Below are 12,321 nucleotides of genomic sequence, written 5' to 3'. Positions count from 1 at the left end.
GTTGTGTAATTTTTATTTGACGTTATTTGTACTTTTTAATTAATTTTATTGTAAGTTATCTTTTTATTGATTATATTTTATTATTTTCTTGTATTATTTTTAGTTATTTTCTGTTATTATAGTATTTTATTGTATTAATTTTTTAGTGTTTTTAGTTTTTTTAGTGTTTTTTATTATTTTTATTGGGTTGCTAGGAAATCAAGTTGGAGGAGCTTAGCCTTCTAAGTGGCAGCAATTGGATAAAAGCAATTATTCCTCTCTCTCTCTCTAATTAGGACTTTATTTTTCTTTTCTTTTTGTTGTATCAACCTAGAGGCGTGGATGATGGGTTGTGTTGTCAAATTTCAAGGTTGGGGGGCCTGTAGTTTTGTTGTTTTGTGGGTTGCCGTGATGAGATCACTCTTTTATATATATATATAGATATACACATACACATATATGTAAATGTGTATATATGTAATGTGTGTATATATGTGTGTATATATATTAAGTACATATAAACTCACATGTGTGTGTGTGTATCCTGTTTTCCTCAAAATAAGACAGTGTGTTGTATTAATTTAATTTAAATATATATATATATATTAATTTTATATATAATATTAAAGGGGAGGAAAGTATCTTTCTCTCTCTCTCTGCTTCTTCTGGAGGCTGTTTTCCTTGTTCTCTCCAGAGAAATCCAGGCAACGCCACTGAAAGAAGGAAGAAAACACCACACACTTGTTGACTTAGGTCCTCTCCATTTTGCATGGAATTTGCATAAATTAACGCCCTGTTTCCCCCTCCCCCAGCCTCCATTTACAAAACAAAAACCAAAGGAGCCAACAAGAAGAAGAAGAGGAAACCAAGTGACCATCTTGACACCTTTTTTAATGAGAAAATATTATTTGGACGCCTAGTTTCATAATTTAAGGTCGAGCCTCTCCCCTTCGCGTGGGGAGAGAGTCGCAATAATTATCATCATAATTACAAAATAATAAAAATAAAAAAACCTCCAAACCTTGGTCTGGAAAGGCGCATGCCGGGAAGGAAGGAAGGAAGGAAGGAAGGAAGGGAAGGAGAACATTAACATTTCCAATCTCATGCTCTTTTCTGTACAGAAGAGGAAAAGCAGCTCCACGAAAAGGCGGCTTTTCTCGTTTTGTTTGCAGCCAAGATCTCGAAGGCGAAAGAAAGAAAGAAAGAAAGGAAGGAAGGAAAGGAATGACGACGAACAAAAAGTGCATTGGACACGGATGGCAAACCATTCCTATTCACAGGCAATGTACACTTGGGCGCCCCTCCCTCGCCCTCCCCCACTGGCCCCCCAAAAAGAAAGAAAAAGCCGGGTTTCATCTCCCCGAAATGGCATTTTCCATGCCCAACTTCCATGCCACTTTCAAGGGATTTTACGCTTAGTTTGTCTGCTTCGAACTGGCACTGGAGACTCAGATAATCCGGTTCAAAACTGATAATCCGGATTGTTTTACTTGATAGTCCGGGTTATATGTGGATCCAGCGCTGCTCTCCTTCGGCTGTCATTTCAATTTTTAAAAAAATCCATAAAATGTTCAGATCTGATAATCCGGATTATCTGATTTATATGTCAGTGTCGGATTATCTGATTTAATCATCAGGGTAATATGTTGGTGTTGGGTTATCTGACTTGATAATCCGGGTTATATGTCAGTGCCGCTCCAGCCCTGGTCTCATTTCAATAAATAAAAACGAAAGACTCATATAATCCGGTTCAAAACAGATAATCCGTATTATTTGACTTGATAATCTGCTTTATATGTCGGTGTCGGGTTATCTGATTTGATAATCGGATTATCTGATTTGATAATCCAGGTTATATGTCAGTGCTCCAGCCTTGGTCTCATTTCAATAAATAAAAACAAAATACTCATATAATCCGGTTCAAAACAGATACTCCATATTATCTGACTTGATAATCTGGGTTATATGTCGGTGTCGGGTTATCTGATTTTATAATCGGATTATCTGATTTGATAATCCGGATTCTATGTCCGTGCTGCTCCAGCCTGGGTCTCTTTTCAATAAATAAAAACGAAAGGCTCATATAATCTGGTTCAAAACAGATAATCCGTATTATCTGATTTAATAATCTGGTTTATATGTCAGTGTCGGGTTATCTGATTTGATAATCCGGGTTATATGTCAGTGCCGCTCCAGCCCTGATCTCATTTCAATAAATAAAAACGAAAGACTCATATAATCCGGTTCAAAATAGATACTCCGTATTATCTGACTTGATAATCGGGGTTATATGTCAGTATGGATCCAGTTTTGGTCTCTTTCGGCTGTTAATTTTAATAAATAAAAAAGAAAAGCCCTAGTATTGTGAAATGCCGACTTTCGGGTAGGTCTACTCGTGAATCAACGAGGCCAATAATAATTAATAATAATCATAATAATAATCATAATAATAATAATCCAATCCACTTTTAACTCACACCGCTGGGTTCCAATTGTGTCAGGATTGCCTTTTCCTCCTCCTTGTAAGTCTCATTTTTGGCGTTACAGACTTACCCAAACTCCTCGACCGACCCAAACGTCTTGGGGAACTTTGTCGGTAACTAACTACCCAAAAGTCGTCCCCCCCCCCTTTGCGTTTTCCCGACGTTTCTGGCTTCTTCTTTGGTAAACAACAACAGCAACAACAACAACAAGATAAAGGGGGGGGGGGATAAAGGCGTTCTCCCCTTGAAGACTAGTTGGGGAGGGAAATAAAATCCCAACCTTCCTGGGGAGGATTCTTAACGCAGCTGGGAAACCAGAATATTGTAAATGTTTGGGGCACCTTGGCACTCTTTGAGTGGGATTTATTTGTGGGAGGGGGCTTACAAATGCTGAAGGAATTTGGATTTAGAGAAAGGGACCGGAGATCTAGCAGATCCCACCCTGAAAAGCGCAATTATTTGAATGTCTTGATTAAATTCGTTGGGCAAAAAAACCCAAAACTAAAGTCGGTTCCAAAAGAACCCAACTGGAGAGGAGTTTGTTCCATTTGGTTTTGCTTTTTCTTTCTCTCTTTTCACCCATATCATATACATGCATCCATATTTCGTATGTATGTATGTATATTTCCAGACCTGTAATGTTTTATATACATCCATCAATCCATATTGTGTATGTATGTATCTCTCTATGTATGTATATTTCCAGACCTATTTTGTATGTACGTATGTATATATGTATATTTCCAGACCTGAAATATTATATACATCCATCCATCCATATTTTGTATGTATATATGTGTATAGATGTATATTTCCAGACCTGAAATATTATATACATCTATCCATACATATTTTGTATGTATGTATGTATATATGTATATTTCCAGACCTGAAATATTACATCCATCCATATTTTGTGTATATGTGTATGCATGTATATTTCCAGACCTGAAATATTATATTCATTCATAAATGTTTTGTTTGTATATATGTGTATAGATGTATATTTCCAGACCTGAAATATTATATACATCCATAAATATTTTGTATGTCTGTATGTGTATAGATGTATATTTCCAAACCTGAAATATTACATCCATCCATATTTTGTATATATATGTGTGTGTATGTATGTATATTTCCAGACCTGAAATATTATATAAATCCATCCATTTTTGTATATATATGTGTGTATAGATGTATATTTCCAGTCCTGAAATATTATATACATCCATCCATAGTTTGTATGTACAGTATATATTTGTATAGATGTATATGTATATAGATGTATATTTTCAGACCTGAAGTATTATATACATCCATACATCCATATTTTGTATGTATATATGTATATATCCATCCATATTTTGTATGTACAGTATATATGTGTATAGATGTATATGTATATAAATGTATATTTTCAGACCTGAAATATTATATACATCCATACATACATATTTTGTATGTATGTATGTGTGTCTGTCTGTCTGTGTATATGTGCATATATATATGCATACATATATGGATATATGGATTATATGGATATAATATTTTAGCTTTGGAAATATGTATATGCGGCAAAAGGGAGAAGTGTGCATGGAGAAACTAAAAGTCGGCTCCCAAAATCAGAGTCCATTTTTAACAAGAGCCGAAGGGAGTGGTCCACCTTTGAAATATTTTTTTTGGGCCAAGAACCGAAGCAAAGCGGGGTCTGGAAGTGAGCCCCTCCCCACATTTAATTCTGGGAAGCTTTCCTCCCCATGGATTCTTTTTCAAGCCCCCCTCTTTCTCCACCTGCAAAGCCCCGCGCCAATGCTGATAGCAGACCCCCCACAATTGTCCTTTCAACTTGGGGTGGGGTCCTTGAGAGGGAGGGAGGGAGGGAGGGAGGGGGTCTTTGGGGTCACTGAAGGGCGACTCAACAATCACACCAAACACCCCAAACACTTTTGTCTGCGCGTAATGGCGCGTTCTCTTTCTGACACCTGTTTGTTTGCCCTTTCCCCCCCCCCCTTCAAGTCCCAACGTGGAAGAATTTGGGGAGGGGGGATTGAGGGGGTCTATGGGGCAGAGTCTCCCCTTATAGAGAAGTCCTGATCGGGAGGCGAAGTCAGTGGAGGCGCCCCAAACTTAGGCCTTGCACAATAATAGTCCTTATTAGTTCTTGCCAGGAAGCCTTTTGTGCGTCCTGACAAAATCCCCCCGCGACGCCGCTTTCTCCCCCCGAATCTCAGCGTGGGAGGGTCCTGCGGGGGCGAGGCGTGGTGGGGGTAATAAGGGGGCCTCCCTTTAGAGATGTCCTTCGTGGGGGGCCGGAAGGGGGCTCCCTTCGCCCACAGCGGACCCCAATGTCCGTCCCGTGCGTCCTGGCAAAATCGCACCTTTATTCAGTCCTTATTAATTAATTCTAGCCAGGCGCCTTTTGTGAGTCATGGCAAAATCCACCCGCGACGCCCCTTAATCCTTCCGAATCTCAGCTTGGGAGACACCCGTGGGGATGGAAATTGGTGAGGGTCGCAAGGAGGCCCTCCTTTAGAGGTGTCCTTCATGGGGGGCGGGAGGGGGGCTCCGTTTGTCCACAGCGGACCACAATATAGTCACAGGAGGCGCCCCAAACTTGTGCCTGCAAATCAGTCCTTGAATCTGTCCTGGGCGCCTTCTGTGCGTCCTGGCAAAACCCACCCGCGTCTCAGAGTGGGAGAGGCCTGCGGGGGTGGAAATTGGTGAGGGTCTCAAGGAGGCCTCCCTTTAGGTGTGTCCTTCATGGGGGCGGGAGGGGGGCTCCGCTTGCCCACAGCGGGCCCCAATGTCTGTCTTGTGCATCATTCATTCTGCTGCTTAGTTCGTTCCACATTTCCAGAATTTAATCCTTCCGAATCTCAGCGTGGGGGAGACCTGTGGGGGCGTGGGTTGGTGAGGGTCTCAAGGAGGCCTTCCTTTAGGGGTGTCCTTCGTGGGGGGCAGGAGGGGGGCTCCGCTTGCCCACAGCGGGCCCCAATGTCCGTCTTGTGCGCCATGACAAAATCCACCCGCGGCGCCTCTTAATCCTTCCGTATCTCAGCGTGGGAGAGACCTGTGGGGGCGTGGGTTGGTGAGGGTCTCCAGGAAGCCTCCCTTTAGAGGTGTCCTTCATGGGGGGCAGGAGGGGGGCTCCCCTTGCCCACAGCGGGCCCCAATGTTCATCATGACAATATCGCCATTCATTCTGCTGCTTAGTTCCTTGCACATTTCCAGAATTTAATCCTTCCGAATCTCAGCGTGGGGGAGACTTATGGGAGCGTGGGTTGGTGAGGGTCTCAAGAGGGCCTCCCTTTAGGGGTGTCCTTCGTGGGGGGCGAGAGGGGGGCTCCGCTTGCCCACAGCGGACCCCAATGTCCATCATGACAACATCGCCATCCATTGTGCTGAGTTTTTGGGGACGAGGTGTGTTTGGGGAGAGGCGGGAAAGTCTTGACACGAGGGGTCCGAAGGTGGTGGGGACGGGGCGGGGCGGGTCAGTGGACGGCGACGACGGCGTGGAGGACGGAGGCGGGCCCGGTGAGGGTCTGGCTGGGGGTGGCGGGGCTGCTCTGTCCGGCGGCGGAGGGCGGGCTGAGCGAGGGCGGCGAGGGCGCGAGGAGGGCCGGGGTGGCCTTGATGGGCACCGGGATGGCGGGCAGCGTGGGGCCCCCGCCCGCTCCCCCTCCTCCGGCGTGGCAGAGGGGCTTGAGGGGCACCCCGTAGCCGTACTCGGCGCCGCCGCCGCCGGGCTCGAGCATGCCCCCGGAGCCGTAGACCTGGGACCAGGCGGTGGGCACGGCGGCCAGCTGGTTGGGCAGCGGGTAGGCGCCGGGCATGGGCTGCATGGCGGCCGAGAAGGCCAGCCCGCCGGGCACCTTGTACTCGCGGGCGATGATGTTCTCGATGGCGAAGGGGTGCTTGAAGCTGGACGGCGGCGAGGCGTGGAACGGGGGTCCCATGGGGGGCGGCAAGGGGTGCGAGGCCGCCGCCGCCGCCGCCGCCAGGGCGCTGAGCCTCAGCTTCGCCTGTTGCTGCAGGTACTGCGCCGCCGCCGCCGCCTCGGAGGGCTTGGCCGCCAGGAGCGCGTTGGGCCCGGGCCCCGAGGCGCCGAGAGGGTCGGCCCTGAGCACCTTGAAGCGCTTCCTCCGCCGCAGGAAGCTCCCGTTCTCGAACATGTCCCCGCACGAGGGGTGCAGCGCCCAGAAGCTGCCCTTGCCCGGCTGGTCCGGCCTCCGCGGGATCTTGATGAAGCAGTCGTTGAAGGACAGGTTGTGCCGCAAGGAGTTCTGCCAGCGCTGCGTGTTCTCCCGGTAGTAAGGGAAGCGGTCCATGATGAACTTGTAGATCTCGCTCAAGGGAAGCATCTTCTCCGGGCAGCTCTGGATGGCCATGGCCGTCAGGGAGATGTACGAGTAGGGGGGCTTCTGGTCCGAGTAGGTGTTGCGGCCCGGGCGGGGCATCCTGGCGGAACCCCCTCCCCTCGCCTGGAAGGAAGGGAGGGAGGGAGGGAAGAGAGGGAGGGAGGAGAGGAAGAGAGGGAGGAAGGAGAGGAAGGAAGGAAGGAGAGGGAGGAAGGAGGGAAGGAAGAGAGAAGGAGAGGAAGGAAGGAAAGAAGGAGAGGAAGAGAAGGAAGGAGAGGAAGAGAGGGATAGGGAGAGAGGAAAGAAGGAAGGAAAGAGAAGAGAAGGAAGGAAGGAAGGAGGGAAGGAAGGAGAGGAAGAGAAGGAGGAAGGGAGGAAGGAGGGAAGGAAGAGAGGGATAGGGAGAGAGGGGAAGGGAGGAAAGAAAGAAGGAAGGAAGGAAGGAAGGAAGGAAGGAGGGAAGGAGGGAAGGAGGGAAGAGAGAAGGGAAGGAAGAGAGGGATAGAGAGAGAGAGAGGAAGGGAAGGAGGAAGGAAAGGAAGAAAGGAAAGAAGGAAGGAAAGAGGGAAGGGAAGAGGGAATGAAGGAAGGAAGACAGGGAGAAAGGGAGGAAAGAATGGAGGAAAGAAGAAGGAAGGAAGTTAGTGAGGAAGGAAAAAAAGAAGGGAAGAGGGAAGGAAGGAAGGAAGAGAGGGAGGAAAGGAGGAAGGAAAGAAAGAAAGAGGCAAGGAAGAAGAGGGAGGAAGGAGACAAGAAAGAGAACTTGAGGCTGGATCTTAAACTGATTTTCGACAATACATTCAGTTGATTTTATTTGTAAGTCGGAACAGGGAATTTTTAAAAAGTCCAACTGCAGCCAAATAGATTATTATTATTATTATTATTATTATTATTATTATTATTATTATTATTATTCCCCCTTTTTCTCTCTCCAGGAGGAGACTCACCCCGCCATATCATCCAGATGATCAAGGCAGATAATCCTCATTATCCTCTTTGAACTGGATTATGTGAATCAACAACGCCATACAATCCAGTTCAGGGCAGATCATCTGCATCTTATATGGCAGCGGGCGACACTGAAAGCATTTCCATACCATGTTAAAACCCGCAAACATTAAAACAGAATTAAATATGGGTTGCTGTGAGTTTTCCGGGCTGTCATGTTCCAGAAGCATTCTTTCCTGACGTTTCACCCACATCAGGGGCAGGCATCCTCAGAGGTTGGGAGTGGGGTCTGTTTATATAATAATTATTATTAATATATAAATTATTATTATGCATAGTATTATAATAATGAGCCCCCCTGGGGGAGAAGAGCGGTATATTAAATAAATCAATCAATCAATAAATATATTAATTATTAATTACTATTATTTGTGTTTTTTCTACATTTTTGTACCTGTCTCGTTTTGAATTTTGTGAGGTGTGTTTCATTGATTAGTTAGCCTCAGAAAAATGAATTTAGTTAGTGAGTCCAATAAAGAGGAAACAAACAAACAAACAAACAAACAAACAACAACAACAGTATCGAGTGCCAAGGCATTCTGGGAGGCTCAAGATCGCCTTATGGTCCCAGCGGGATGGAAGTCATCAAGGCATTCTTAGGATCCCGCGCAGAAGGGATCGGGATCTTTAGGATCCCGCGCAAGGGACTCGGGATCTCTTTGCGCAATTGGCGCATCCGGGCGGGATCTGCCCTTCACCCAGGAAGAATAGGAAGAAGAGATCCCCAGGATCCCGCAAAGCTCCTGGATCCTATAAGATCCCTATAAGATCCCACCCAGGGACAGGATCTCCTTGACCTTTGAAAGGGGTCCCTTAGATCCACTCGGGAAAGGAGCGCCAGATCCACTTGAATTTCTCATAATATTAATAATACTAATGCCAATAATGCTGTTAGTAATACTCACATTGCTAGTAATACCAACATACTAATAATACCAATGATCATATTAGTAATACTAACAAAGCTAATAAGACTAATAATACCAATAATAATAATAGTAATACTAACAATGCTAATTATACTAATATACTCACAATGCTAATAGTAATAATCATAGTAATACTAACAATGCTAATGATGCTAATATTATCCACAATACCAATAGTCATATTAGTAATACTAACAATGTACAATATTAATATAGTAATAATACCAATAATCATATTAGTAATAGTAACAATGCCAATACCAATAATAACATAAGCAATACTAACAATGGTAATACTGCTAATATACTCATAGTATATTAAATACTAATAGTATTTTAAATATAAATAGTATATTAAATATAAAATACTAATAGTAATAATAATAATAATAATACTAACAATGCTAATGATACTAATATACCCACAATACCAATAGTCGTATTAGTAATACTAACAATGCTAATACTGCTAATATACTCATAATACTAATAGTAATAGTAATAGTAATTCTAATATACTGATAATACCAATAATCATATTAGTACTAACAAATCTTATAATACTAATAATACCAATAATAATAATAGTAATACTAACAATGCTAATGATACTAATATATTCATAATGCCAATAGTCATATTAATAATACTAACAATGCTAATACTAATATACTAATAATATCAATAATCATATTAGTAACACTAACAAAGCTAATATAATATCAATAAAAGTATTAGCAATACTAATGATGACAGTAATAGCAATAATAACATTAATAATACTAATAATGTTAATAATAACAATATACTAATGATACTAATAATCTTCATAATACTAACAATGCTAACAATATTAATATAGTAAATACCAATAATCATATTAGTAATAGTAACAATGCCGATACCAATAATAACATTAGCAATGCTAATAATGCTAATAGTACCATCATGCGAATAATATCAATAATCATATTAGTAATACTAACAATGCTAATAATACTAAAATACTAATATAATCAATAATATCAGTTATGCTAACAAAGCTAACAATATCAACCATATAAGCAATAGTAACAATGCTAATAATTATATCAATGATAATATTAGCAATACTAATGATACTAATAATAGCAATAATAACATTAATAATACTAATAATATTAATAATCCCAACATACTAATAATATCAATAATCATGTTCTTAATATTAGCAATACTAACAATGCTAATAATGCTATCATGCTAATCATATCAATAATCATATTAGTAATGCTAACAATGATAAAAATGCTAATATACTAATATAATCGATAATATTAATGATACTAACAATGCTAATAATATCAACCATAGTAATACTAACAATGCTAAAAAACTAAAATACTAATATAATCGATAATATTAGTAATTCTAACAAAGCTAATAATATTAATATACTGATAATATCAATAATCATATTAGCAATACTAACAGTGCCATTATCAATAGTTATACAAGCAATACTAACAATACTAATATACTAATATAATCAATAACATAAGTAATTCTAACAGTGCTAATAATACCAATAATCATATTAGCAATACTAAAATAGCATTAATAATGATATTAGTAATACTAACAAAGCTAATACCAATGATGACATTAGTAATACTATCAGCCAATAAAACTAACATAATACGAATATACTAAAAATACCAATGATCAGATTAATATTGCTAATAGATGGGAATTTTACCAATATACTAATAATACCAATAATTGTATTAATAATGCTAATAGATGGGAATACTGCCAATATACTAATAGATGGGAATAATATTACCAATGTACTAATAATACCAATTATCAGATTAATAATGCTAATAGAATGGAATATTACTAATATACTATTAGATGGGAATAATATTATCAATATATTAATAATACCAATAATTGTATTAATAATGCTAATACGTAGATGGGAATATTACTAATATACTTATAGATGGGAATAATATTACCAATATACTAATAAGAGCAATAATTGTATTAATAATGGTAATAGATGGGAATATTACTAATATACTAATAGATGGGAATAATATTAACAATATACGAATAATACCAATAATTGTATTAATAATGCTAATAGATGGGAATATTGCCAATATACTAATAGATGGGAATAATATTACCAATATACTAATAATACCAATAATTGTATTGATAATGCTAATAGATGGGAATAATATTACCAATATACGAATAATACCAATAATTGTATTAATAATGCTAATAGATGGGAATATTGCCAATATACTAATAGATGGGAATAATATTACCAATATACGAATAATACCAATAATTGTATTGATAATGCTAATAGATGGGAATAATACTAGCAGTGTGACTACTACTAAGTAGAGGAAAAAAGGGGTCAACGGAGACCCACTCGAGAAAGGGATTCAGGTGGAAATTGAGCCATTTCTTGGAGGCTGGAGAGGGAACTCGGAGGGAGAAAAGTGGGGCGAAGTTTGGCCGGAAAACGGCAGGAATGCTCGGGATGCGCCCCACGTCGCGCCCCCCCTTTCCCTGCCTCGTTTCCCTACCTCAAGGGGGGCCAATGGGGGTCTGGCTTGGGGAGGGGGTCGCCTAGCACCCCACCAGCCCCCTCCCCAAAGAGAGACCCCCCCGGGTTGAAATCCGCCTCCAAAGGGGAGCCCGAAAGACCCCAAAGAGCCCCGAATTCCCGCTTGTTCTCACCTCAGGAAGCTCGTCGCATCCGTGGGGAGGCCGAGGCCCCTCCGCCGCCCCCCGAGCCGGACCCTGGACCCCCGAGGAAGAAGGGAAGGAGGCAGAAGGAGGAGAGAAGCAGCGGGAAGGGGGCTTCAGTCCCGAAGGAAGAGGAGAAGAAGGAGAAGGAGAAGGAGAAGAAGAAGAAGAAGTAGACGACGACGACGACGACGAAGAAGAAGAAGAAGAAGAAAAAGAAGAAGAAGAAGAAGAAGAAGAAGAAGAAGAAGATGATTAAGAGGATGGGGGGAAAGCAATGGAGCTGACTTCAATTCCGAAGGAAGAGGAGAAGGAAGAAGAAGGAGAAGAAGAGGATTAATGAGAGAGGAAGAGGAAGAGGAGGAGGAGGGAGAAGAAGAAGAGGAAGAAGAAGAAGAAGAAGATTAAGAGGATAGGGGGAAAGCAATGGAGCTGACTTCAGTCCCGAAGGAAGAAGAGAAGGAAGAAGGAGAAGAAGAGGACTAATGAGAGAGGAAGAGGAAGAGGAGGAGGGAGAAGAAGAAGAAGAGGAGGAGGAGGAGGAGGAGGAGGAGGAGGGAAAGCAATAGAGCTGACTTCAGTCCCGAAGGAAGAAGAGAAGGAAGGAAAGGGTCTGGACTCAGTGGAGAAAGAAGAGAAGGAGACAGAAGAAGAGGAGGAGAAGTAATGAGGGAGGAGGAAGAAGAGGAGGAGGAGAGGTGGGCAGGAGGGAAGAAGAAGGGAAGGAGAAAGCCAAGGAGAAGGAAAGGGTGTCAGAAGAGAAAGAAGAAGAGGATGAGGAAAAGGAGGAGAAGCGAGAGCTTTGGG

General features: G+C 42.0%; 1 protein-coding gene and 1 long non-coding RNA gene across 2 annotated transcripts; both read right to left on the bottom strand.

Moving 5' to 3' along the window:
• Nucleotides 1–849: 849 nt before the first annotated feature.
• Nucleotides 850–4,531, bottom strand: LOC134293945 (uncharacterized). The gene is made up of 2 exons (XR_010000904.1): nt 3,411–4,531; nt 850–3,351 (listed from the first exon to the last, which is right to left on the bottom strand). It is a non-coding gene; the product is annotated as an uncharacterized LOC134293945 (long non-coding RNA).
• A 26-nt stretch (nt 4,532–4,557) lies between these two features.
• Nucleotides 4,558–12,081, bottom strand: foxb1 (forkhead box B1). The gene is made up of 2 exons (XM_062963189.1): nt 11,506–12,081; nt 4,558–6,946 (listed from the first exon to the last, which is right to left on the bottom strand). The coding sequence occupies exon 2, from the start codon at nt 6,920–6,922 to the stop codon at nt 5,957–5,959; it is 966 nt and encodes a 321-aa protein (XP_062819259.1). The 5' UTR covers nt 6,923–6,946; nt 11,506–12,081; the 3' UTR covers nt 4,558–5,956.
• Nucleotides 12,082–12,321: the final 240 nt, after the last annotated feature.

The sequence above is a fragment of the Anolis carolinensis genome, unplaced genomic scaffold, assembly GCF_035594765.1.
Source record: "Anolis carolinensis isolate JA03-04 unplaced genomic scaffold, rAnoCar3.1.pri scaffold_11, whole genome shotgun sequence".
NCBI lineage: Eukaryota > Metazoa > Chordata > Lepidosauria > Squamata > Dactyloidae > Anolis > Anolis carolinensis.
Note: the sequence above shows the minus strand (reverse complement) of the source record. Positions and strands in the feature narration are given on the sequence as shown.

What these genes read in the sequence shown, in the direction of transcription:
- foxb1 (XM_062963189.1), bottom strand. Translation starts at nt 6,922, where the DNA reads ATGCCCCGCCCGGGCCGCAACACCTACTCGGACCAGAAGCCCCCCTAC.